This window comes from Pristiophorus japonicus, chromosome 12 (assembly GCF_044704955.1).
Source record: "Pristiophorus japonicus isolate sPriJap1 chromosome 12, sPriJap1.hap1, whole genome shotgun sequence".
In the NCBI taxonomy this organism is placed as follows: Eukaryota; Metazoa; Chordata; class Chondrichthyes; family Pristiophoridae; genus Pristiophorus; species Pristiophorus japonicus.
In genome coordinates, this window is record NC_091988.1 from 205,683,531 (window position 1) to 205,711,477 (window position 27,947).

The following is a 27,947-nucleotide window of genomic DNA, read 5'->3' on the forward strand; positions in this document are numbered from 1 at the left end:
AAAGCTTACGGGATCCTGGGCTTCATAAATAGAGGCACAGAGTACAAAAGCAAGGAAGTTGTGATGAACCTGTATAAAACACTGGTTCGGCCTCAACTGGAGTATTGTATCCAATTCTGGGAACCACACTTTAGGAAGAATGTGAAGGCCTTCGAGAGGGAGCAGAAAAGATTTACAAGAATGGTTCCAGGGATGAGGGACTTCAGTTACGGGGATAGACTGGAGAAGCTGGGGTTGTTCTTCTTGGAGCAGAGAAGGTCGAGAGGAGATTTGATCGAGGTGTTCAAAATCATGAGGGGTCTGGACAGAGTAGAGAGAGAGAAACTGTTCCCATTGGTGGAAAGGTCGTGAACCAGAGGACACAGATTTAAGGTGATTGGCAGAGAAACCAAAGGCAACATGAGGAAAAACTTTTTTACTCAGCGAGTGGTTAGCATCTGGAATGCGCTGCCTGAGAGGGTGGTGGAGGCAGATTCAATCGTGGCTTTCAAAAGGGAATTGGATAAGTATCTGAAGGAAAGAAATTTGCAGGGCCCCGGGGAAAGAGCGGGGGGAGTGGGACTAGCTGAGGTGTTCTTGCAGAGAGCCGGCACGGGCTTGACTGGCCGAATGGCATCCATCTGTGCTGTAATCATTCTATTCTATGATCAAAATCAGCATTGGCTGCACCCTAGTATCCTAGAACAAGCATGATGAGCCAAATAGTCTCTTTCTGTGTTACAAGATTCTATGAACTCTATAGCCGGTCAGGAGGGGAGACTTAAAATGGTGAGTCACCAGGAGGCCAAAACAGCCCTTTGAAAACAGAGCTATCCGAGTATATAAGAACATACATAAGAAATAGGAACAGGAGTAGGCCATACGGCCCCTCGAGCCTGCTCCGCCATTCAATAAGGTCATGGCTGATCTGATTATGGACTTAGCTCCACTTCCCCGCCCGCTCCCCATAACCCCTTATTGTTTAAGAAACTGTATTTCTGTCTTAAATTTATTCAATGTCCCAGCTTCCACAGCTCTCTGAGGCAGCGAATTCCACAGATATACAACCCTCTGAGAGAAGAAATTCCTCCTCATCACTGTTTTAAATGGGCAGCCCCTTATTCTGATATCGTGCCCCCTAGTTCTAGTCTCCCCCATCAGTGGAAACATCCTCTCTGCATCCACCTTGTCAAGCCCCCTCATAATCTTATACGTTTCGATAAGATCACCTCTCATTCTTCTGAACTCCAGTGAGTAGAGGCCCAACCTACTCAACCTTTCCTCATACACCAACCCCCTCATCCCTGGAATCAACCGAGTGAACCTTCTCTGAACTGCCTCCAAAGCAAGTATATCCTTTTGTAAATATGGAAACCAAAACTGCACTCAGTATTCCAGGTGTGGCCTCACCAATACCCTGTATAGCTGTAGCAAGGCTTCTCTGCTTTTATACTCCATCCCCTTTGCAATCAAGGCCAAGATACCATTGGCCTTCCTGAACATTTGCTGTACCTGCATACTAACCTTTTATGTTTCATGCACAAATACCCCCAGTTCCTGCTGTACTGTGGCATTTTACAGTCATTCTCCATTTAAATAATAACTTGCTCTTTGATTTTTTTCTGCCAAAGTGCATGACCTCACACTTAACAACATTATATTCCATCTGCCAAATTTTTGCCCACTCACTTAGCCTGTCTATGTCCTTTTGCAGATTTTTTGTGTCCTCATATATTGCTTTTCCTCCCATCTTTGTATCGTCAGCAAACTTGGCTACGTTACACTCAGTCCCTTCTTCCAAGTCATTGATATAGATTGTAAATAGTTGGGGTCCCAGCACTGATCCCTGCGGCACCCCACTGGTTACTGGTTGCCAACCAGAGAATGAACCATTTATCCCGACTCTCTGTTTTCTGTTAGTTAGCCAATCCTCTATCCATGCTAATATATTACCCCCAACCCTGTGAACTTTTTATCTTGTGCAGTAACCTTTTATGTGGCACCTTGTCAAATGCCTTCTGGAAGTCCAAATACACCACATCGACTGGTTCCCCTTTAACCACCCTGTTTGTTACATCCTCAAAGAATTCCAGCAAATTTGTCAAACATGACTTTCCCTTCATAAATCCATGCTGACTCTGCCTGACTGAATTATGCTTTTCCAAATGTCCTGCTACTGTTTCTTTAATAATGGACTCCAATATTTTCCCAACCACAGATGTTAGGCTAACTGGTCTATAGTTTCCTGATTTTTGTCTGCCTCCTTTTTTAAATAGGGGCGTTACATTTGCAGTTTTCCAATCTGCTGGGACCTCCCCAGAATCCAGGGAATTTTGGTAAATTACAACCAATGCATCCACAATCCCTGCCGCTACTTCTCTTAAGACCCTAGGATGCAAGCCATCAGGTCCAGGGGATTTATCTGCCTTTAGTCCCACTATCTTACTGAGTACCACCTCCTTAGTGATTGTGATTGTGTTAAGCTCCTCCTCTCACCCCCCTATAGCCCCTAGATTATCCACTGTTGGAATATTGTTAGTGTCCTCTACCGTAAAGACTGACACAGAATACAAGATATGATAGAGATGGGCTGCATTTGACACTAAAGGACCCAGACCTTGTACCCCAGCCTTTAAGTGAAAGCTGTATTCCAAACATTTAATGCGGAGTTAAGAATCATAGAATCTTACAGCACAGAAGGAGGCTATTCAGCCCATCGAGCCTGTGCCAACTCTTTGAAAGAGCGATCCGATCAGTTCCACTTCCTTGCTCTTTCCCCATAACCCTACAAATTCTTACTTTTCAAGTATTTATTGAATTTCCTTTTGAAACTTACTATTGAATCTGTTTCTAGCATCCTTTTTTGAATCGGGAACCTCCCACAAATTTTGTAAATATGAAATAAAAGCAGAAAATGCTGAAAACTTTTGGGTGGAGACCCTTTGTCGGAAGGTTGTGTGTCTGAGAAGGAAGTGGGTGAGGGTAACAGCACAAAGGGAGATGCTGCAACTGAAATGTAATTGATATTGTGGATCGGAACATTCAGTAATTCGAGGCCGTGGACCATTTCCTTCCAGGGTTATCAGCACCTGTACCCAGGGGGAGGAAAGGCAAGAAGGTAAAGACCCCGCTGTCCCAGCCCGAGGTGAAGAACGCTGATTGGGTGACCAGCTGTAACCCAGATGTGCTCTTCCATGATGACGGCTATAAGAAACATCTCAAACAGCACTGCAACAAGTGAGTGCACGGGGGCCCCTGGGGGAGTGCTTGTAGGTCGGACTGGGGGTGGGGGCACGGTGTGGGTGGGGGGGGGGGGAAGGGGCGTGGGCCTGACCACAGGGTGGGTGGGTGCAGGTGGCACTTGGCATAGTGGCACTCGGCACAGTCAGCATTTGTTGCTCAGAAGGTGGTGACATTTGTTCTTGGATCATCGGAGTCTGTCTTTTCTACTAGTTTGATACAATGGAGTGGTTTGCTCAGCCACTGCCATGGTCATTTGAGAGTCAGTCACGCTGTTGTAGGACTGGAGCTCACTCCTACTCAGCAACATCCTCTCCCACTTGGAAAGCGCTGGTCTACGGGAGAGACAATGTATAAATAACCAGGACTTGTTTCTGCCCCATTCTGTCTCGAGCTTGATTTTGTTTTGCTTTGTGTGGTTACTCAGGGTCTTACTGAGAGTCCGGATGCTGTATTACCTCAAGCAGGAGGTGCTGGGAGAGGCTGCTGACAAAGCTTTGGATGGTATCGATGCGAGGTACGTCAAATGGCAAAACTGCTCTGGGTAAAAGAATTGTCCGATTCCTTGTTTCAAATGAGGTTCCCAGTTTTAACCAAAAGGTGAATGGGAAACCATAGGTAAGGGCTTAAAGTTGGCCAGGATTCTTCCCCTTCTGGAAAATGATGTGTAATATTGGATGAAGATGGGATTGGACTCTATTGCATTTTATTTGGGAGGTTCTTCTATGTTCAATTATAAAGGGTTTTAATAGAATAAATAAGGAGACACTGTTTCCAGTGGCAGAAGGGTCAGTAACCAGAGGTCACGGATTTAAGGTCATTGGCAAAAGAAGCAGGAGGAAGATAAGGAGACTTTTTAATGCAGCGAGTTGTTGTGATGTGGAATGCGCTGTCTGAAAGGGCGGTGGAAGCAGGTTCAGCAATGACTTTAACAAGAGAATTGGATAAATACTTGAAAAGCGAAAAATTTGCTGGGCTTTGGGGAAAGAGCAGGGAAATGGGACTAATTGGATCGCTCTGTCACAGAGCCGGCACAGGCTCGATGGGCCGAATGGCCTCCTTCTACGCTGTGTGATTCGATGATTCAAAGTGTTGCACCAATGCCAGTTGCTGTTGAACAGTTTTCTGACACACAGCTGAAAAATGGTCCTTGAGTGAGGTAATAGTAACTATAAACCTGTAACTCAGCAAAGAGTCAGTAACTTCAGCAGTGAAATTTGGTGGAAAAGGAGAAATATAATTATATTAAAAACGCTAAGGACATTTAACACCATTGTAGGCCCTAAGCCTGGGGTTATTTTAACACCAGTACATATAAAATCTACACCAGTAGTTGCATCAACATTTGCCACAAGTTCCTTCGTGTGAAGGGTTAAATCGAGGACAGATTGCATACATGGGGCTTGTATTCCCTCAAGTGCAGAGGGCTGAGGGGTGATCTAATTGAGGTATTTAAGATGATTAATGGAGAGAAGGTATTTCCACTGGCGAGGAAGTCCAGAACTAGGGGACAAAATCTTAAAGTTAGGGCCAGGCCGTTCGGGAGTGAAATTGGGAAATTCTTGCCCCAGAAAGCTGTGGATGCTGGGAGTCAATTGAAACAGTCAAGACTTTTCATATGACGGGCAAAGCTTATGATGGGATGTGTATTTTGATCTCCATTCAAGGGCCTCCTGAGATGCTGAGTGGAGAAATGAGATGCCTCCTGCAACAGATCTCAGTGGGCCGGTCGATGTGAGGTGTTCCAGGGTCTGGGACCCACAGATCTCAGTGGGCCGGATGATGTGAGGTGTTCCAGGGTCTGGGACTCAGGGCCATAGTCGCACTTCGGGCCGTCCCTCACCTTCCCCGTGTGGAGCAGGTGGGTGCAGCGTCCGTGCCCCATGTGGATTGGGTCAAGCACTCGCTGCCCACTGTCTCCGAGGGAAGGCGAGGCCAGGGACCTCTGCTGGTGGGTCAGTGAGGAGCTGTCGGTTCTTTATGTTGCCTGCGTCCCACGATTCCGTCCATCTGTATAGTGGGTCGTTATCAGCTGTGTGAATATTGGCCGCTGTTTCCCAACACTGAAATTAATAGATGTTTGTTGGGTAAGGTTATCAAAGGATATGAAGCAAAGGTGGGTAATTGGGGTTGAGTACAGACCAGCCATGATCAATTAGAACAACGGAACAAGCTCTCGGGGCTGAATGGTCATCTCCTGTTCCTTAGAGTTAGCATTCGAAGCAATGCAGCTGTTCTCTGCTGAGGGCTGGTGTATGAGAACTCTCTATTCACACTAGTTACTGATTTTAATTAATAAATGATTTCTAATGGAATTTTTTTCTCTCTGTCTCTCGCTCTTTCTCACTCTCGCTCATCCTCGCTCGCTCTCTCCCTCCCTCCCTCCCTCGCTCTCTCCCTCCCTCCCTCGCTCTCTCCCTCCCTCCCTCGCTCTCTCCCTCCCTCGCTCTCTCCCTCCCTCGCTCTCTCCCTCCCTCGCTCTCTCCCTCCCTCGCTCTCTCCCTCCCTCGCTCTCTCCCTCCCTCGCTCTCTCCCTCCCTCGCTCTCCCTCCCTCGCTCTCTCCCTCGCTCTCTCTCTCCCTCGCTCTCTCCCTCCCTCGCTCTCTCCCTCCCTCGCTCTCTCCCTCCCTCGCTCTCTCCCTCCCTCGCTCTCTCCCTCCCTCGCTCTCTCCCTCCCTCGCTCTCTCCCTCCCTCGCTCTCTCCCTCCCTCGCTCTCTCCCTCCCTCGCTCTCTCCCTCCCTCGCTCTCCCTCCCTCGCTCTCCCTCCCTCGCTCTCTCCCTCCCTCCCTCGCTCTCTCCCTCCCTCGCTCTCTCCCTCCCTCGCTCTCTCCCTCCCTCGCTCCCTCCCTCCCTCCCTCGCTCTCTCCCTCCCTCGCTCCCTCCATCCCTCGCTCTCTCCCTCCCTCGCTCTCTCCCTCCCTCGCTCTCTCCCTCCCTCGCTCTCTCCCTCCCTCGCTCTCTCCCTCGCTCGCTCACTCCCTCGCTCGCTCACTCGCTCCCTCTCTCGCCCTGGCTCGCTCGCTCGCTCCCTCTCTGGCTCTCTCGCTCTGGCTCGCCCTCTCTCTTGCTTTCTGGCTCGCCCTCTCTCTCGCCCTGAATTTCGCTCTCTCTCGTTGTGGCTCACCCTGTCTCTCACTCGCTCTCGCTCGCCCTGTCTCTCGCTCGCCCTCTCTCTCGCCCTGAATTTCGCTCTCTCTCGTTGTGGCTCACTTGCTCTCGCTCGCCCTGTCTCTCGCTCGCCCTGTCTTTCGCTCGCCCTGTCTCTCGCTCGCCCTGTCTCTCGCTCGCCCTGTCTCTCGCTCTGATTCACCCTGTCTGTCTCTCTCTGGCTCGTCCTGTCTTTTGCTGCCTCGCCCTCTCTGGCTTATCCCTCTGTCTGTCTCTATCTCTCTCTGGGTCGTCCTGTCTCTGTCTTGCCCTCTCTGGCCTGTCCCGCCTGTCTCTCCCTCTGTCTCTCACTCTCTCTGGGTCGTCCTGTCTCTCTCTCGCCCTCTCGGGCCTGTCCCGTCTGTCTCTCTCTCTCTGTCTCGGGCCTGTCCCGTCTGTCTCTCTCTCTCTGTCTCTTCCCCACACCCTGGGGTACAGTAAGCTGGAAGTCTGGATTCCTGAGGTTGACTACAATGATGTACCAGTGGACTGGTGGGGCGGAGACTCGGACAAGTCCTTGCTCATTGGAGTTTATAAACACGGTAAGGCTGTAACCGTGGTTACGTGGAACCATTGTCCTTCTGCCGATGTAGCTGGTGCAGAAAGATTACTTTAAAATAATTCATCGTGTGAAGCATCATTTGAGATGGTTTGGCATAGCATGTTAACGACCTGTATTCTTTACTGAAGCTGCTGGGGGTGGAAGTATATCTGCCGGGGAGTGAGATCATGGATTGTGGCTAGAATATTACAAGCACAATCTCGCCATGCCCGCTCAGCCATCCTGCTATTCATTTTAAATTATTAAGAATTTATTGGTGAATCGTGCTTCCATTTTCATTCTCAACTTGGTCAATTTCCAGTCACAGAGGAACAGGAGTAGGCCATTCAGCCCCTCCAGTGTGTTCTTTCATTCAATTTGTAACTAGTTAACAAAATGCAAGGTCCCCTCAAGTCTCAGATCAGTCAGTAACCAATTAAAGCTGCATAAATCTGTGCCTGGAGTTCCCATTAATGAATAGTTATGTTCCTGGAGCAGGGAGAGCCATTCGGCCCTTCGAGCCTGCACCGCCATTCAATGAGTTCATGGCAGAACATGCAACTTCAGTACACACCATTCCTGCTTTCTCGCCATACCCCTTGATCCCCCTAGTAGTAAGGACTTCATCTAACTCCTTTTTGAATATATTTAGTGAATTGGCCTCAACAACTTCCTGTGGTAGAGAATTCCACAGGTTCACCACTCTCTGGGTGAAGAATTTTCTCCTCATCTCGGTCCTAAATGGCTTACCCCTTATCCTTAGACTGTGACCCCTGGTTCTGGACTTCCCCAACATTGGGAACATTCTTCCTGCATCTAACCTGTCCAAACCCGTCAGAATTTTAAATGTTTCTATGAGATCCCCTCTCATTCTTCTGAACTCCAGTGAATACAAGCCCAGTTGATTTAGTCTTTCTTGATATGTCAGTCCCGCCATCCCGGGAATCAGTCTGGTGAACCTTCGCTGCACTCCCTCAATAGCAAGAATGTCCTTCCTCAGGTTAGGAGACCAAAACTGTACACAATACTCCAGGTGTGGCCTCACCAAGGCCCTGTACAACTGTAGCAACACCTCCCTGCCCCTGTACTCAAATCCCCTCGCTATGAAGGCCAACATGTCATTTGCTTTCTTAACCGCCTGCTGTACCTGCATGCCAACCTTCAATGACTGATGTACCATGACACCCAGGTCTCGTTGCACCTCCCCTTTTCCTAATCTGTCACCATTCAGATAATAGTCTGTCTCTCTGTTTTTACCACCAAAGTGGATAACCTCTCATTTATCCACATTATACTTCATCTGCCATGCATTTGCCCAGTCACCTAACCTATCCAAGTCACTCTGCAGCCTCATAGCATCCTCCTCGCAGCTCACACTGCCACCCAACTTAGTGTCATCCGCAAATTTGGAGATACTACATTTAATCCCCTCGTCTAAATCATTAATGTACAATGTAAACAGCTGGGGCCCCAGCACAGAACCTTGCGGTACCCCACTAGTCACTGCCTGCCATTCTGAAAAGTACCCATTTACTCCTACTCTTTGCTTCCTGTCTGACAACCAGTTCTCAATCCACGTCAGCACACTACCCCCAATCCCATGTGCTTTAACTTTGCACATTAATCTCTTGTGTGGGACCTTGTCGAAAGCCTTCTGAAAGTCCAAATACACCACATCAACTGGTTCTCCCTTGTCCACTCTACTGGAAACATCCTCAAAAAATTCCAGAAGATTTGTCTAGCATGATTTCCCTTTCACAGGTCCAAGTCAGCATGGATTTATCATGTCACCTCTTTCCAAATGCGCTGCTATGACATCCTTAATAATTGATTCCATCATTTTACCCACTACCGATGTCAGGCTGACCAGTCTATAATTCCCTGTTTTCTCTCTCCCTCCTTTTTTAAAAAGTGGGGTTACATTGGCTACCCTCCACTCCATAGGAACTGATCCAGAGTCAATGGAATGTTGGAAAATGACTGTCAATGCATCCGCTATTTCCAAGGCCACCTCCTTAAGTACTCTGGGATGCAGTCCATCAGGCCCTGGGGATTTATCGGCCTTCAATCCCATCAATTTCCCCAACACAATTTCCCGACTAATAAGGATTTCCCTCAGTTCCCTCAGGTGTCGCAACAACTCGGTATTTAATATTTTCCTATATTTATTGACTGGTGCATATTATGTTTGTTGCTATATAATAAAAGAAGCAATTTCTGCAATGCTGTCTTTCAGAAGCTAGGAGTATGTGAGTATTTCCAGGGGGTCCCCGGGAGTGTGTCAGTATTTACAGGGGGTCCCCAGGAGTGCGTCAGTATTTCCAGGGGGTCCCCGGGAGTGTGTCACTATTTACAGGGGGTCCCCAGAATTGCGTCAGTATTTACAGGGGGACCCCGGGAGTGTGTCAGTATTTGCAGGGGGTCCCCGGGAGTGTGTCAGTATTTGCAGGGGGTCCCCGGGAGTGTGTCAGTATTTATAGGGGGTCCCCGGGAGTGTGTCAGTATATACAGGGAGTCCCCGGGAGTGTGTCAGTATTTATAGGGGGTCCCCGGGAGTGTGTCAGTATTTACAGGGAGTCCGTCCACATCAGTTTGAAAAGCAGTTATTTTGAGGAATTATATAATGGTGACGTAGTATTGTGTTGGTAATGAAACTTGTTTGGATTGTCTGACTTGGACCATTGAGGGTCAGGGAAGAATCGCACTTGGTATTTGTGTTAGGCCCTCTACGCTTTCAAATTCAAGTATAACCAATACTCCTTTCTGCAGACTCAAGCTGCGATAGCTCAATGTAGTGGCCATAATTTGTGCAAACCCAGTTGGTGAGTGTCAGAGGGCCACTGGACCTTTATACACTGGAGTTTAGAAGGATGAGAGGGGATCTCAGAAATGTATAAGATTCTGACGAGACTGGACAGGTTAGATGCGGGAAGAATGTTCCCGATGTTGGGGAAGTCCAGAACCAGGGAACTTAGTCTTAGGATAAGGGGTAGGCCATTTAGGACTGAGATGAGGAGAAACTTCTTCACTGAGAGTTGTTAACCTGTGGAATTCCCTGCCGCAGAGAGTTGTTGATGCCAGTTCATTGGATATATTCAAGAGGGAGTTAGATATAGCCCTTATGGCTAAGAGATCAAGGGGTATGGAGAGAAAGCAGGAAAGGGGTACTGAGGGAATGATCAGCCATGATCTTATTGAATGGTGGTGCAGGCTCGAAGGGCTGAATGGCCTACTCCTGCACCTATTTTCTGTGTTTCTATTTCCCAATAAATCACATCATTACTCTGCACGCAGGGGCGTGCTTAGCTTAAACCTGGTACAAAAAGACCGTGTGCATGTTTTATGTCTCAGGACATACCTAGAAATTTAACAGTGGAGCTCACTGATGCCTCAGCTGGTAAATGTACTGCCCGAGTGTTACTGAGCTGCACAGACCACGAAGGTTTAAGGATCGATCCCCATTCTGTTACGGGTCTGATTCTGAGAGTCTTGGTGACGACCTTGTGAGGGGGCGGGGTATCCCGGTTAGAGTTCTGACTCTAGATTGCTGTCCAGTGAATCCTGGACTGGACCGGTGTGTGGATCAGAACCAGAAACCTTCAGCGGGTCAGGCAGCATCTGTGGAGAGAGGAAGGTAGAGTTAATGTTTCCGGTCGATGACCCTTTGCCAGATTTCCAGCTCCTGCAGTATTTTGCCGTTTGTTTCCACTATGTCTGGATGTCGGGTGAGCACAGGACCAGGTTCGGCTATGATGCAACAGTCCAGTGGCCCTCTGACACTCACCAACTGGGTTTGCACAACTTATGGCCACTACATTGAGCTATCCCAGCTTGAGTCTGCAGAAGGGAGTTATTGAGGGTCAGGGAAGAATCGCACTTGGTATTTGTGTTAGGCCCTCTACACTTTCAAATTCAAGTATTGGTTATAAAGTAGTGAGTCGTCGCTGCGATGATTTCTGATCTATTTGAAGACTGCAGCAATTTGCTATTAATAAGTGGCCATTTCCATTGCAGTGGTGCGGAGCGGATTGGAAGGTAGCAAATGTAACCCCACTATTTAAGAACGGAGGGATAGAGAAAACGGAACGACAGACCAGATTGCCTGACATCAGTAGTAGGGAAAATGCTAGAATCTTTTATTAAGGACATGGCACTTAGAAAATAATAATCGGATTGAACAGTCAACACTGATTTATGAAAGGGAAATCATGTTTGACAAATTTTGAGGTTGTAACTAGCAGAATAGATAAGGGGGAACCAGTGGATGTGGTGTATTTAGATTTTCAGAAGGCATTCGATAAGGTGCCACACAAGAGGTTATTAAAAAAAATTGGGGCTCGTGGGATTGGGGGCAATATATTGGCATGGATTGAGGATTGGTTAATGGATCGAAAACAGAGAGTAGGAATAAATGGCTCATTTTTGGGTTGGCAGGTTGTAACTAGTGGATCAGTTCTTGGGCCCCAGCTATTCACAATCTATCTCAATGATTTGGATAAGGGGACCAAATGTAATATATCCAAGATTGCTCATGATACAAAGCTAGGTGGGAATGTAAGTTGTGAGGAGAATGCAAAGATAAATATAGACAGGTTAAGTGAGTGAGCAAGAATATGGCAAATGGAATATAATGTGGAGAAATGTGAAGTTATCCACTTTGGTGGAAAAATAGAAAAGCGGAGTATTTTTTAAATGGTGAGAGATCGGGAAATGTTGGTGTTCAGAGGGACCTGGGTGTCCCTGTACACCAATCACTGAAAGTTAACATGCAGGTACAGCAAGCAATTAAGAAAGCAAATGGTATGTTGGCCTTTATTACAAGACGATTTAAGTACAAGAGTAAACATAGAAACATAGAAATTTACAGCACAGAAGGAGGCCATTCCGGCCCATCGTGTCCGCACCGGTCGACAAAGAGCCGCACGGCCCTCGGTCAGCAGCCCTGAAGGTTACATATAAACCCATGAACAATGATGAAAAGGTAAAGAGCACCCAGCCCAACCAGTCCGCCTCACACAACTGCGACACCCCTTATACTGAAACATTCTACACTCCACCCCAACCGGAGCCATGTGATCTCCTGGGAGAGGCAAAAACCAGATTTAAAAACCCAGGCCGATTTAGGGAGAAAAAATCTGGGAAAATTCCTCTCTGACTCATCCAGGTGATCGACACTAGTCCAGGAGATCACCCTGACCGTATTCGATTCCCTGCAGTACTTACCATTATATCTGCGCCGGCCAACAAAAGGTCATCCAGTCTAATCCCAATTACCAGCTCTAGGTCTGTAACCCTGCAGGTTACTGCACTTTAAGTGCCCATCCAACCATCTTTTAAATGTGATGAGGGTTTCTGAACCCACCATCCGTCCAGGCAGCGAGTTCCAGATCCCCACAACCCTCTGCGTAAAGAAGCCCCCCCCCCCCCCCAGTCAGATCCCCTCTAAACCTTCCACCAACCACCTTAAAACTATGCCCTCTCGTAATAGACCCCTCCACCAATGGAAATAGACCCTTACTATCCACTATATCCAGGCCCCTCAATATTTTGTACACCTCAATGAGGTCTCCTCTCAACCTTCTTACTGCAATTATATAGGGCCCTGGTGAGACCACACCTGGAGTAATGCGTACAGTTTTGGTCTCCTTACCTAAGGAAGTACATAACCATAGAGAGAATGCAACAAAGGTTCACCAGACTGATTTCTGGGATGGGGAGATTGTTCTATGAGGAGAGATTGAGTAGCCTAGGCATGTATTTCCCACATTACAACAGTGATTAACTCCAAAAGTACTTAATTAGCTGTAAAGATTGAGTAGACTAGGCCTATATTCTCTGGAGTTTAGAAGAATGAGAGATGATCTAATTGAAACATGCAAAATTCTTACAGGGTAGATACAGGGAGGATGTTTCTCCTGGCTGGGGAGTCTAGAACCAGGGGTCACAGTTTCAGAATAAGAGGTCGGCCATTTCAGTCTTTACCGTAGAGGACACTAACTATCCCAACAGTGGATAGTCAAGGGGCTATAGGGGGGGAGGAACGTAACACAATCACAATCACTAAGGAGATGGTACTCAGTAAGATAATGGGACTAAAGGCAGATAAATGATGCATTGGTTGTAATTTACCAAAATTCCCTGGATTCTGGGGAGGTCCCAGCAGATTGGAAAACTGCAAATGTAACACCCCTATTTTAAAAAAAAAAAGGAGGCAGACAAAAAGCAGGAAACTATAGACCAGTTAGCCTAACACCTGTGGTTGGGAAAATGTTGGAGTCCATTATTGAAGAAGCAGTAGCAGGACATTTGGAAAAGCAAAATTCGGTCAGGCAGAGTCAGCATGGATTTATGAAGGGAAGTCATGTTTGACAAATTTGCTGGAATTCTTTGAGGATGTAACAAACAGGGTGGATAAAGGGGAACCAGTGGATGTGGTGTATTTGGATTTCCAAAAGGCATTTGACAAGGTGCCATATAAAAGGTTACTGCACAAGATAAAAAGTTCACAGAGTAGGGGGTAATATATTAGCATGGATAGAGGATTGGCTAACTAACAGAAAACAGAGAGTCGGGATAAATGGGTCATTCTCTGGTTGGCAATCAGTAACTAGTGGGGTGCCGCAGGGATCAGTGCTGGGACCCCAACTATTTACAATCTATATTAATGACTTGGAAGAAGGGACTGAGTGTAACGTAGTCAGGTTTGCTGACAATACAAAGATGGGAGGAAAAGCAATGTGTGAGGAGGACACACAAAATCTGCAAAAGAACATAGACGGGCTAAGTGAGTGGACAAAAATTTGGCAGATGGAGTATAATGTTGGTAAGTGTGAGGTCATGCACTTTGGCAGAAAAAACTCAAAGAGCATGTTATTATTTAAATGGAGAAAAATTGCAAAGTGCTGCAGTACAGCGGGACCTGGGGCTCCTGGTGCATGAAACACAAAAGGTTAGTATGAAGGTACAGCAAGTGATCAGGAAAACCAATGGAATCTTGGCCTTTATTGTAAAGTGGTTGGCGTATAAAAGCAGGGAAGTCTTGCTACAGTTATACAGGGTATTGGTGAGGTCACACCTGGAATAATACGTTTTGGTTTCCGTATTTACGAAAGGATATACTTACTTTGGATGCAGTTCAGAGAAGGTTCACTCGGTTCATTCTGGGGATGAGGGGGTTGACTTATGAGGAAAGGTTGAGTAAGTTGGGCCTCTCCTCATTGGAATTCAGAAGAATGAGAGGTGATCTTATCGAAACGTATAAGATTATGAGGGGGCTTGACAAGGTGGATGCAGAGAGGATGTTTCCACTGATGGGGGAGACTAGAACTAGGGGGCATGATCTTAAAATAATGGGCCACCCATTTAAAACTGAGATGAGGAGAAATTTCTTCTGAGGGTTGTAAATCTGTGGAACTCACTGCCTCAGAGAGCTGTGGAAGCTGGGTCATTGAATAAATTTAAGACAGAAATAGACAGTTTCTTAACCGATAAGGGGTTATGGGGAGCGGGCAGGGAAATGGAGCTGAGTCCATGATCGGGTCGGCCATGATGGTATTAAATGGTGGCGCAGGCTCGAGGGGCCGAATGGCCAACTCCTGCTATTTCTTATGTTCTTATTAAGACTGAGATGAGGAGAAACTTCTTCACTCAGAAGGTGATGAATCTTTGGAATTCTCTACTCCAGAGGACTGTTGAGTATATTCAAGACAGATATCGATAGATTTTTGAATATTAAGGGAATCTAGGGATAGTGCAGGAAAATGGAGTTGATGTAGAAGATCAGCCACGATCTTATTGAATGGCGGAGCAGGCTTAAGGGGCCGAATGGCCTACTCCTGCTCCTATTTCTTATGTTCTTATGTACAGTCAGTTCGTTGGATGTACGTTGAACTGTGGAGGCCTGCTATGACCCGGTTGTTTGTCCTTTCAGGTTACGAGCGATATAATGCGATGCGAGCTGACCCAGCTCTCTGTTTCCTCGAGAGGGTTGGCATGCCCGACGAAACCTCGTTAGCAGCCGAGCAAGGAGGTGTCGACCTGCCCCCAGACATAACCGAAGGGTAAAACCATCTGTGCTGGCAGGGCGGGAAGGGGCAGAAATGTTTGGCATAAGGCAGCGCGAACTAACACAAGCAGCGCGCGCTCATTCTCAGCAGCAACTCCCTTGAGAAGCGATCAATGGTGTCTCCCTCGTTTTTGGGCCAAGTGGCAGTGGGTTGAAGCTGCGCTCCAGGACTTGGAGCATATTATCTGGGCTAACCTGCTAGTGCAGCATGAAGGGAGTACTGCATTGCCGGAGGTGCCATCCTTCATGCGAGCGATTAAGCCGAGGCCCCGTCGCTCTGTTCGGATAGTTCAGGTGGATGGTGAAGATCCCAGGGCACTATTCAAACAGGAGCTGGGAGTTCTGCCGATGTCCTGTCCAACGGGCATCCATCGAATAACTCCATGTAAATAAGCAGGTTAACCAGTCATTTGTTACCTTGCTGTTTCTCACTGCTCACCTACTTAACAATCACCAGCTGAAAAATATATTAAAACAAGAATTGTATTTCTATAGTGCCTTTCTTGAACACAGGACGTCCCAAAGCGCTTTACAGCCCATGACGTACTTTTGGAGTGTAGACACTGTTGTAATGTTTGAAACGCAGCATCCAATTGCACACAGAAAGCTCACACGAACAGCAATATGGTAATGACCAGATAATCTGTTTGTGTTGTTGATTGAGGGATAAATATTGGCCAGGACACTGGGGATAACTCCTGCTCTTCTTCGAAAGAGTGCCATGGGATCTTTTACGTCTACCTGAGAGGGAGACGGGGCCTCGGTTTAACATCTCATCCGAAAGACGGCACCTCCAACACTGTAGCACTCCCTCAGTGCACTGGAATGTCAGCCTAGATTTTTGTGCTGAAGTCTTTGGAATGGAACTTGATCGCACAACCTTTTGACTCCGAGGCGAGAGTGCTGCCCACTGAGCCACAGCTGACACTAATATATAGCTGCTTTTATATCATTTTTTAAGTGCAAATTTAAGTAAGATTTGAAAGAGACCACGGTCATTCAACATTCTGGAAGTCAAAGCTTCTTCAACAGTCCCACCCAAGCCCACGACCGCCCATCACCTAGAAAGGCAAGGGCAGCAGGTACATGGGAAAACCATCATCTTTAAGTCTCCCTCCAAGTCACACATCATCCTGACTTTGAGATATCTCGGCCGTTCCTTCATCGTCGCTGAAGGAACTCCCTCCCTAACAGCACCTTCACCACACGGACTGCAGCGGTTCAAGAAGGCGGCTCACCACCACCTTCTCAAGGGGCAGTGAGGGATGGGAAATAAATGCTGGTCTTGCCAGCGACGCCCACATCCCGAGCATGAATATTTTAAAAAACTGCAGCCTCTGGCCGGTGAGGTACAGTGTGCATGAGCTCAGGTTTTGGGACAACGTGTGTATTTTAATGCAGTATAACTCTGTAGTCCTCAATAGATAGGTTGGGGTCAGGGTTACTCGCCAATGTTTTCTGTAAGTGGGTAATGTTTTGTTTGCTGAATTTTAGGGTTGACCTGTGTAAAGGTGATGACTCGGAGTTGAAGTCTGATGGGCAATTTAAGGACCAGCCAGATGTGAGTATGATGTCCTGAGGTTATTTGGTGCACGAGTTGTTTTAAATCTGAAACCTCCCCATCTCTTATAGTTGTCCTCCATTTTATTTCTTTCTACAATGGTCTCCCTCCTCTCGCTGGAGTTCAGTTCCACGGCCAAAACAGCCTCCCTCCAGCAACACAGCCTTTCCTCCAGTGAGTCTGGACACTGACTGTCGGCTGGCTCCCACTTGTGAGATATTGTCGATCTCACATTCAGCAACTGGTCAGTGGCTAGTGGTCAGGAGCAGGAGTCTTGCTTAATCTCCACCCAGGAGTACAGAAGCAAGCTGGAGCACTGCCATTCTTGCTGTGGCTAAGGCCATTCAGCCCCTCCAGCTCGTTCCTCCCTTTAGTTCGATCAACTCCATTTACCAGCCTTAGCTTCCTGTTTGTTGGTGCTCTCACCCAGCAAAAATCTGTCACTCTCAATCTTGAAAATCTCAATTAACCCCCAACATTCACTGCTTTTTCAGGGAAACAGTTGGAGATTTTTACTCTCCTTTGTGTGCAAAGGTGTTTCCTGATTTCACCCCTGAAAGGCCTGGCTCTAATTGTGAGACTCTGTCCCCTTGTTCTGGATTCCCCACCAGAGGAAATAGTTTATTTTTACCCTATTGCATTTAAACACCTCGCTCAGATCACCCCTCAACCTTCTAAACAAGGGAATACAAGCCCAGTCTGTGCAGCCTGTCCTCGGGATTTAACCCTTTTAGCCCCGATATCAGTCTGGTGAACCTGCGCTGCTCGCTCTCCGAGGCCGATATATTCTCCCTGAGGGGGGGGGGGGGGGCCAGAACTGGACACAGTGCCTCCAGTACCTTAGCCCAGACCAGGAACTGAACTGTCCATAATGCATCTAATTCCTTTTTGGAAGCATTTGTATTGTCTGCTCCAATGGCTTCCCTGCTAATTTATTCCACAGCTACATTACTCTTTAACAAGTTTCTACCTGACTTCCCTTTTTATCCCCTAACTTCCTGACTTCCTGTTTTGCTGCAGATGGATGGAAAGGGAGCTCATCATTTCTTGCTGGTTTTTTAGAACCTTGGGGAGAAGCCAGGGAGTTATAAACACTGTCTATTTACAAAGAAAATGGTTGCTCTCTCATTGACCTCAGGATGTGCCTATTTGCAGCACTTCGACCGTGTATTCTTAAAGGGATAGGCCATGGAGTGAAGAGCTCCACCTTAGCAGTAGAATTGTACACTGTGCGTTGTATGGTATAATGTTCCTGTCCAACGGCAGTGAAAAGGGACGTCACCAAGGTCCAGGTCGGTGATTGGAGCGTGGGCAGGTACAGCAGGAGCGGCGAGATCAGGGCGAAGGAGTGGCGAGAGATTGTAGAGGGATGTGATCGGGGCCCAGGGGCAGCAAGGCCCAGCCCACACTGTGATATGTGCGCGCGCTAGGCCCGTGTAGCAGAGCAGGTCTCCAGTCGTCCTGGTTAACCCTTGCCACTGGACCAAGACCTCGCTCTGTCAAGCCCGTGTGGTGGCTGGTGTGCAACGGTCACCCCACGTTAAAAAAATCCACCCACAGGCATCTTCCACCCTTCAGGATGTAGTTCGGACCTGGAATTTTAGGTCCATCATTGAAACACCTGTGAACTTTTTGACATGGATGCAAGTCATCCTCGATTCGAGGGACTGCCTATGATGATGATGAACTGCCCAAGTGCAGTGAAACAGGAGGTCGAGAAGTGAATAATATAATCTGCCTGAATCAGCTTGGTCACTTTCCCTTCCAAGTTGTGAAGCGCGAGTCCACAATCTGTGATGGCAAAACTGATGTAAGCAGCAACAGGCACGTGAGGGCAGGACAGTGACTCTCCTGGGCTTAGGTGGTGTGTGACACAGCAGCACCAGTGAAAGGCATGGGAAGGAGGGGGGGAACCGAGTCTAGCACTAACCCTGTCCCTGCCCCCCCCGCCCCCCTATTCATAAAAGAAGTGCTTCTCTTATACTTAATGATGTGTTGTCCTACAGGAAGATGCAAGCTCCTGCATTGAATCGGGGATTATAGAGAAAGGGAAAGACTCTATTGTAGGTAAGTTATTGTTTGAAAGATCATTAATATGAAACATTAACTTTGTTTCTCTCTCCACAGTCGCTGCCTGACCTGAGAATTTCCAGCATTTTCTGTTTTTATTTGAGTTTCAGCTTCGACAGTATTTTGCTCGTGTTATATTTATGACCTCTAGATTTGGACTCTCCCACAAGTGGAAACACTTAGGTCTACCCTGTCGAAACCTTTCATAATCTGCCAGGCCTTTATCAGGTCACCCCTCAGCCATCACTTTTGTAGAGAGAAGAGCACCAGCCGGTTCAGCCTTTCCTGAAAGGTTTACCAGTGTTTCCGCTAAGCTGCGCGTGCGCACGGCCGTGCAGTAATCTGCAAGGACCCACGCAGTCCGCTCATCGGATTTTACATGCAGTTGCCATGCTCATGCATTGGGGGCAGCAGGCTGCGCAGGAGGCGGGCCGCGGGTTGGGGGTTGGGAGAGGCGGGCCGAGCATTGGGGGAGGCTGGTTGGGGGTCGGGGGATACGGGCCGAGTGTTGAGGGAGGTGGGCTGCGCAGGAGGCAGGTCGGAGAGGCGGGGTCAGGGGAGGCGTGGCCGCGGGTTGGGGGAGGCGTGGCCGGGGAGGCGGGGTCGGGGGAGGCGGGGCCATGCAGGCAAGCTGCGATTTACGGGGACATTGGTTATAACCTCAGTCTGGTTTCAACCCTCTGGATCTTTTTTGCACCTTCTCCAGTGCCTCTATTGGCTCCAGATCCTATTTGTTTCTTCTTTCCCTTACCCTGGCTCCCCTAAAGCTGGTGACTGATGCCTGGGAACCTTTCTGCTGTCGTTCAGTGGTGGCTGCCTTCTGGTATGTCACCCAAGAAAATGCAAATCCATTGTCAAGGCGTGACTTGACTCCGGTGCGAAGTGGAGTGAAGCTCCATGAAGGATCTTAACTCGCTTTGTTCCAGAGTTGGGTTGAGCCTCACTCTGGCTTTGCGCTGCATTGTTACTGTGCTCACACCAATGTGTGCAAATGTACCCAAAGAAGTTTTCACCGTGTATTCTGACTGCTTCATAGGAATGTATTAAGGGAGTGGGTTCCCTGTGGGTCTCCACTTGTCTACATCTCCAGTTAATTCTCTTCTACTTTGCCATTTTACAACTGGCATCAAACCTGCAGCACAGAAAGAGGCCATTCGGCCAGACTGCACTGTGCTGGTGTTTATATTCCAGACCAGCCTCGTCCCACTTCCTACCCTGTCCCCGTACCCCTCTATTCCCTTTTCCCTCGTGTCTGGATCAAGCCTCCTTTTAAAGCAGATGGAATTACATGAATAACTTTTTTTTTTTTAAAAACACTTTGGGAAAATCTGCTTCATTCTTTGCGTTGACATTTTGCCAGTATTTACCCAGCATTCTGCTTTGCACCGTTTTCTCTCTTTACCACTCGTTTCTATTTCCCTATTCTATCTTCTGTCCTCACTATTACAACTTTTATTTTACAGTTTTGATTTTAGGGCAATAATGTTACTTGGAGTTCTTGTCTCTACCACCCTGTCATTGCTCATCGAGCAGTAAGGAAACCTCTGTCCCCAATGTGTTTAAAAACTAAGTGGTGGCAGTCGAAACATATTTTTTAAAAGCCAGATGGAATATACAGCTTGCCCCTGCATTATTGTAAGAATAACCGAGATAAAAAGGCAGCTGGACATGTACTTGAAGAGGACTAATTTTCAGGGTTATGGGGGAAAAGCTGGTGTGAGAGACTTAATTGGACAGCTCTTTCAAAGTACCGGCACAGGCTCGACAGGTCAAATGGCTGCCTTCTGTTCTGTAAGATTCTATGCTCCAAGGGTTAATCTGTCTGTTACTCTGGAATACTATGGGTTGTAGTTACCTGGATTTCCTGCTCAGTATTGTCTGGACCGGTATTAATGGATTGTTTCCATTGAAGGCCAGGATGGTGTCGACATCGACCGCCCGCAGTGGCCAGTTGCATCAGTGCTCACAGCTCGTCTCCGTCGCCTCATCACAGCCTACCAGCGCTGCAATCGCAAGGAGCTGGTGAGGATGGAATCGTTGGCTCGCAATAACCGACGTCGCTGGTACCCACAGGATGAGATCTGGGGAAGAGTACCAGAAATGGACATCGTTACCATGGAAATCCAGCAACGGTAAATGCTTCTGGATCTTAAAAACGCAGCGGTCCAAATGATTACCACATTGATATGGATTTAGGCCACGCCCCAAACTTGAATATTAACAGCAACAACTTACATTTATATAGCCCATTTAACTGGCTAAACCCAAGGCACTTAATGAGCGATATCAATAAAAACATAAGCAACATCCTTCGCTTTAAAAGTAGTGCAGTCTTTGTTCAGTACAATGGAGCTACATGTGGTGTGCAGGGTAACTTGGATAATTTGAGTGAATTTTCAAATTGTAATAAAATAATTCCTAACACTGACTTTCCGGAGCAGTAAAGTTCTTTCTGGATCTGCTCCTGTTACAGGAACGTACTGTGAGGTACAGATTCTGCGAGTTTACAGTAAGTGGTACATTGTCGGGAAGGGGGAACCGTTTTCCCCCCACTCCCCCATTTCCCGTCCTGAAGGCATTGTCCTCTGCTAGTGTTCCTGTCCGAGTCCAGACACGAGTGTTGACCAGCCAAAACTTTACAGGGCAGGAGGAGGCCATTCAGCCCATCAATCTCCTGGCAGACCTATCCGCTTTGTCCCATTCCTCCTGTGGCTGAGGGGTGTGGGTAGGGAAGGTGGAGACCTATGACAATCCCCAATGGCACTTTGTAGTTTCACAATCATTTGGTAATTATCCGATGAGAAGTGCTCTTCGTCTTGTCCAAACATTATCGGCATACGGTTTTTTTTCCCCTTTATTTTTTTAGGTGGACGCGGAGGGAGCAGACAGATTTCTATCGTGTGGTCTCGACATTTGGCGTGGTGTACGATCCTGACAAGAAGCTGTTTGACTGGAACCAGTTCCGCAGCTTTGCCAGGTTGGAGAGGAAGACGGATGGGAGCCTGGAGAGGTATTTCCGAAGCTTCGTGGCGATGTGCCGGAACGTGTGCCGGCTGCCTCAGAGGAAAGAAGGTGAGTGTTCCGCCAAATTGCTGTTCCATGGTGTGTCGAATTTCAATCCCGCTCACAGAGCCCTGGTTCCTGGGTGGCTGAGTCAGACAGAGGGCCAGCTTCTTCCTGCCCCTGTGTTAAGTTGGCTGATCCCAGATGGAGCAGTGGCAGAGACGCTACCATTGACCCTCAGCGACCCGAGAGTGGGGATGGAGGAAAATCACTCCCAATTGTTGCTTCCGATCGAGTCAAATGACTCGCTGGAAGGTGAATGGATGCTTGGTTTTTTAGTCTCTGTGGCATGCCTGCACTCGCAGGGTCACGTGGATAAGCTGCTGGAGAGCGACTAACAGTCGTACCTTAGCATTAGTCTGTGCCTTAAGGGAAGGTGGGGGGGGAAATTGAGAGGAAGAAATGTAGTCTTTGAAACCGGATGGATTCTAACCCACACCAGAATGAGTGATGAACTCTGTCTCGTCAGGTGCAGGCTGCTTGCACGGTTTTTTAATTCCATTGTGTTGCGATTCTGCATCAAGTCAGATGGTTCCTCCGTCCAAACTGAGCTATACCGAATGAATTGCCAGTCTCTAGTTGCCCTGTGAAGCTGGTGATGGGCACAACTGAGTGACTTGGTTGGCCATTTCAGAAGGCAGTTAAGTTTGAGGCAGTCAACCACGTTGGTGTGGGACTGGAGTCACATATAGGCCCAGACTGGGTAAGGACGGCAGGTTTCCTTCCCTAAGGGACATCAGTGAACCAGTTGTTTTTTTTACAACAATCCAACAGCTTCATGGTCACTTTTACTGATCCCAGATTTTTATTTCCCCAGTTTTTTCTAGAAAACTGAATTCAGATTCTCAAACTGATTTGAACTTGTGTTTTCTGGATTCTGTAACATAATCACTACATTTCTGTGAATAAAGAAAGATAGGGTTTTGTTACACTGAACAGGCACTGCTGTTTCAAGTAGGACCCGTGTACAAATCCAGCTGATGGGATGAACGTCCACTCCTTCTTGCTGTAGTTCTGCATGACATTCTGGGGCAGTTGCAATCCAGTTCCTAATGCTTTAGGGCCCTTACTGAACTGGTAAACAAAAGTGTCAGTAAATAGGCACTCTCCCTCGAGAGGTTGCAGGATGGCTGTGTGGGGAAATGGCATGTCGTGGACACACTTCTAGGCTTGAGATGAAGGCACGTTGTTAGGGTGGAGCAGGATCCTTCATTGCACGTCAAACCCCTGGACTGGAGCTGTACTTGCTGCTGACACCGGGTGTCTAAAATGGGGACAGGGTTCCATTCCCTTAGCTTGATCAGAACAAAAAGCCTCAAAGTTGATTCCCAGCCTCTTTAAAAGTAATGTATTGCCCATCCCTAATTGCCCTTGAGAAGGTGGTGGTGAGCCGCCGCCTTGAACCGCTGCAGTCCGTGTGGTGAAGGTGCTCCCACAGTGCTGTTAGGGAGGGAGTTCTGGGATTGTGACCCAGCGACCATGAAGGAACGGCCGATATATTTCCAAGTCAGGATGGTGTGTGCCTTGGAGGAGAACTTTCAGGTGGTGGTGTTCCCATGCGCCTGCTGCTCTTGTCCTTCTCGGTGGTTTTGGGAGGTGCTGCCGAAGAAGCCTTGGCGAGATGCTGCAGTGCATCTTGTAGATGGTACACACTGCAGCCACGGTGCGCCGGTGGTGGAGGGAGGGAGTGTTGAAGATGGTGGATGGGGGGTCGATCAAGCGGCTGCTTTGTCCTGGATGGTGTCAAGCCTCTTGTGTGTTGTTGGAGCTGCACTAATCCAGGCAAGTGGAGAGTATTCCATTACACTCCTGACTTGTGCCTTGTAGATGGTGGAAAGGCTTTGGGGAGTCAGGAGGTGAGACATTCGTCACACAATACCCAGCCTCTGACCTGCTCTTGTAGACACAGTATTTATGTGGTTGGACCAGTTAAGTTTCTGGTCAATGGTGACCCCCAGGATGTTGATGGTGGGAGATTCAGTGATGGTAATGCCGTTGAATGTCAAGGGGCAGTGGTTAGACTCTCGCTTGTTGGAGATAGTCATTGCCTGGCACTTGTGTGGCGCGAATGTTACTTGCCATTTATCAGCCCGAGCCTGAATGTTGTCCAGGTCTCTCTGCATGCTGGCATGGACTGCTTTATTGCCTGAGGAGTTGCGAATCATCAGCGAACATCCCCACTTCTGACCTTATGAAGGAGCTGAAGATGGTTGGGCCCAGGGCACTGCCCTGAGGAACTCCTGCAGCGATGTTCTGAGCTGAGATGATTGACCTCCAACAACCACAACCATCTTCCTTTGTGCAGGGTATGACTCCAGCCAGTGGAGAGTATTCTCCTGATTCTCATTGACTTCAATTTTACTGGGACTCCTTGATGCCACACTCGGTTAATGCTGCCAAGGGCAGACACTCTCACCTCACCTCTGGAATTCAGCTCTTCTGTCCATGTTTGGACCAAGGCTGTAAAGATGTCTGGAGCCGAGTGGTTCTGGCAGAACCCAAACTGGGCATCGGTGAGCAGGTTATTGGTGAGTAAGTGCTGTTTCATAGCACTGTCGACGACACCTTCCATCACTTTGCTGATGATTGAGAGTAGACTGATGGGGTAGTAATTTTCAGGATTAGATTTGTCCCGCTTTTTGTGGACACAACATACCTGGCAGTTTTCCACATTGTCGGTAGATGTCAGTGTTGTAGCTGCACTGGAACAGCTTGGCTAGAATCCCGGCTAATTCTGGAATACAAGTCTTCAGCATAATAGCTGGGATGTTGTCTGGGCCATAGCCTTTGCTGTATCCAGTGCGATCAGCCGTTTCTTGATATCACGTGGAGTGAATCGAATTGGCTGGAGACTGCCTTCTGTGATGGTGGGGACCTCAGGAGGAGGCCAATATGGATAATCCACACGACACTTCTGGCTGAAGATGGTTGAAAACTTTTGCACTCACGTGCTGGGCTCTGCCATCATTGAGGATGGGGATATTCATGGAGCCCCCTCCTCCTGCTGATTGTTTAATTGTCCACCACCATTCATGACTGGATGTGACAGGACTGCAAAGCTTTAATCTGATTCGTTGATTGTGGGATCGCTTAGCTCTGTCTATAGCAAGCTGCTTAGCATGCACGTAATCCTGTGTTGCAGCTTCCCCAGGTTGGCAACACATTTTTAGGTACACCTGGTGCTGCTACTGGCATGCTCTTCTACATTCCTCATTGAGGCAGGGTTGGTCGCCTGGCTTAATGGTAATGGTTGAGTGAGGGATATGCCGGGCCATGAGGTTACAGATTGTGGTAGAATACAATTCTGTTGCTGATGGCCACAGCAGCTCATGGATACCCAGTTTTGAGCTGCTAGATCTATTCTGAATCTATCCCATTTAGCACGGTGGTAGTGCCACACAACACAATCGCGGTGTCCTCAGTGCCAATGCGGTATTTTGTAAGCTGCTGAATATTTCAAAATGGAATTGTAAGTAGGGTCAAGTTGGCTTCAAGATGTTGCGACTGATGATGGGTGATTGGAACCAAGTCATCATCTGCAGCAAACGTGATAAGCGTGATAACCCGAGCCAGGGAGGCAAGCCCGGAGTCCTCCAATGCTGTTGATGACTGACCAGCCAATTTAGCTCACTGATGTGACCGGGAGGGTTTGACCTATCACTGGGCTGGTTTAACCGGATAACCGTACCAGCCAATGAATGAAATGGCCCCGGCTGGATAAGCAGTGTGATGCATGCCAGTACTCAGTACTGGTAAGCTATGTATTCTTGGCTGGTCAGATTTCAGCACACATTGGTTGGGGGGAAGCCCTAAACCTTGGCTGTTACCAACCTGTGCCTCGGTTCTCTTGTCTTTGTGTCAGTGAGGTGTGTCCGTACAATGAGTATGTGTGCATACTCTACATCAGACGGACAATCTCTCTGGGTTTCTCACTAATTGAGTCTGGAGACAGAACATGATGCTGGGTTCCTGCCCGTGTCACACATCTGGCTGATTAGAAATACCCAGTGTGAAATCACAGAGGTGAATTTACGGTGTGATTTGCTAACTGACCGGGTTTTTTTTACTGTTTCAGAGACTTCAGATCCGAGCATTTTCGTGGAGCCCATCACGGAGGAACGAGCTTCAAGGACTCTGTACCGGATTGAGCTGTTGCGGAAAGTTCGGGAGCAGGTACTCCGGAACCCACAGCTGAACGAGCGGCTGAAACTCTGCCGCCCCAGCCTGTACCTGCCGGTGTGGTGGGAGTGTGGTAAGCACGACCGGGACCTGCTGATTGGCACAGCTAAACACGGCCTGAGCCGGACAGACTACTACATCCTCAACGACCTGCAGCTTTCCTTCCGAGAGGCCCACAGGAACTATGTGCAGAATGGGAGCACCTACTTCCACAATGTGCCAGCACCTTACAGTCAGTCCTCACTCAATCTCAGCCAATCTGCTTCCCCTGCCTCCACGGTGCTCACTCTTGGGGAGAAGGACAATATTGAGCAGATCGACACTGAGCAGGAGAAGATGGATGAAGCTTTGGAAGAATCGAGCCCAGAGGCAGCATTGCTCAGCGTCTGTTTGGAAGTGAAGAGTGAAGAGAGTGCCGCTGATCCTGCAAGCAAGTGCGATGCTTCCCAAGCTAGACCTGGCTCGTGTGACCCGGTGACGGCGAGGAGTGACTGGGAAGCTGTAAATTGCATACAGGCTGGGTTTTGCAGTGTACCAAATGCACACATTGCGTCTAAGGGGACAAATGACTTGGGCGGAATCTGCAAAGGGGCTGATGGGGTGGACAGTTTACGAAATCCAATCCTTGAATCTTGCAGCACTGCAGAAGCTGTGCCGATGGGGAGCTTGCAGCCTGTGTGTGTTGGTGGCACCCAAACTACACTGAAGTGTCTCAACTTTCTGCAGGTGAAATCCAACGGTGTGTTGGAAGTGCAGACTGTGTCGGAGGAGATGGCGGACAGTGTAGCACCCGTGTGTGGTATTGCTGGAGTACAACCTATGTTGGACACAGTGCTTGGTGTGATTGCTAAGTGTGAGCTAGCACAGCACGAGCTGGTTAAAGCTGAGAATGGATGTGCAGAAGTTAAGAGTTCAGGGGAGGTTACTGATAGCGAGGCCGTAATGGTTGAAAGTACCTACAACACGCAGGCGAAATATCTGGCCGTGGGCCACATGCAGACCGCAACCAATGGCACAGACAAACTGCAGGGTGAAACCATCCAGATGGCTGATCCAAACTCTTCAGCTCTTACAGTCAGAGATCCGGAGGCTGCCGATGCGTTGAAACTGATGGAAGCAGTGATGGGCATTGAACGGCAGGCTGCAGCCGTGAATGAGAGCAGCGCAGGAGAGGAGGCAGGCAGTGCGGTCAGTGCACGCACCCAATTGGATCACGCACGGTTCGAGGCGGTTGTTGCGCAGTCTGCGCCGGGCGGACCTCAGTCCTTCGGAGCTCCTCATTCCCTGGTGAAGACGGTGCAGAGTGAGCCGGGGTCACCCGCGCTCCATGGCAGAGTCATACCCATAAAGCGGGAGCTGACAATCAGGCATCTGCTCGAGGACTGCAGCAAGGAGCACGACAGTCCGTGTGAAACCGAAGACAAATCTGAGGAAGATAACTCGCAGCCTGAAGGTAACTGCTTTTCATTCTGTTCCAATTGGGAAAAAGGATTGAATATTACAGATCACAATTATCAGGGACCCTTCAATACAAATTCTACAGGAAAACTTTTAAAATTTACTTTAAACTTAGTCTAGCCTTTAATAACATTTAGAGTTTGCACCTATGAACATTTACAGTTCATGTTAGCAAGCTACTAACCATGGGGGCAGCACAGCTTAATCCTGGACACAGGTTCAGAAAGGAATCAAAAGAAAACGGGGCTAAAAGGGTTAAATTATGAGGGTAGGTTGCACAGACTAGGCTTTTATTCCCTCGAGTTTAGGAGATTAAGGGGTGATCTAATTGAGGTATGATTAGCTGCACTCTGTCCTAAATTTCTCCCATTTAATTTTGTATCTGTGTTTCCTCATTCTACATAAGAACGTAAGAAATAGGAACATGAGTCGGCCATTTGGCCCCTCGAGCCTGCCCCGCCATTCAATAAGATGATGGCTGATCTGATCATGGACTCAGGTCCACTTCCCTGTCCGCTCCCCATAACCCTTCACTCCCTTGTGCATGAAACACAAAAGGATAGTATGGAAGGTACAGCAAGTGATCAGGAAGGCCAATGGTATCTTGGTCTTTATTGCAAAGGGGGTGGAGTATAAAAGCAGG

General features: G+C 48.1%; 1 protein-coding gene across 1 annotated transcript in view; it reads left to right on the forward strand.

Moving 5' to 3' along the window:
- The window catches only part of chd6 (chromodomain helicase DNA binding protein 6), a 237,136-nt gene that overhangs the window by 190,853 nt on the left and 18,336 nt on the right, over positions 1 to 27,947 (forward strand). The window contains exons 23-31 of the mRNA XM_070894909.1: positions 3,057 to 3,216; positions 3,647 to 3,736; positions 6,806 to 6,909; positions 14,839 to 14,968; positions 16,468 to 16,534; positions 18,541 to 18,601; positions 20,517 to 20,736; positions 21,471 to 21,676; positions 25,743 to 27,299. Of these exons, the coding sequence (XP_070751010.1) occupies positions 3,057 to 3,216; positions 3,647 to 3,736; positions 6,806 to 6,909; positions 14,839 to 14,968; positions 16,468 to 16,534; positions 18,541 to 18,601; positions 20,517 to 20,736; positions 21,471 to 21,676; positions 25,743 to 27,299 (2,595 nt within the window). The remainder of the gene's footprint in view (positions 1 to 3,056; positions 3,217 to 3,646; positions 3,737 to 6,805; positions 6,910 to 14,838; positions 14,969 to 16,467; positions 16,535 to 18,540; positions 18,602 to 20,516; positions 20,737 to 21,470; positions 21,677 to 25,742; positions 27,300 to 27,947) is intronic.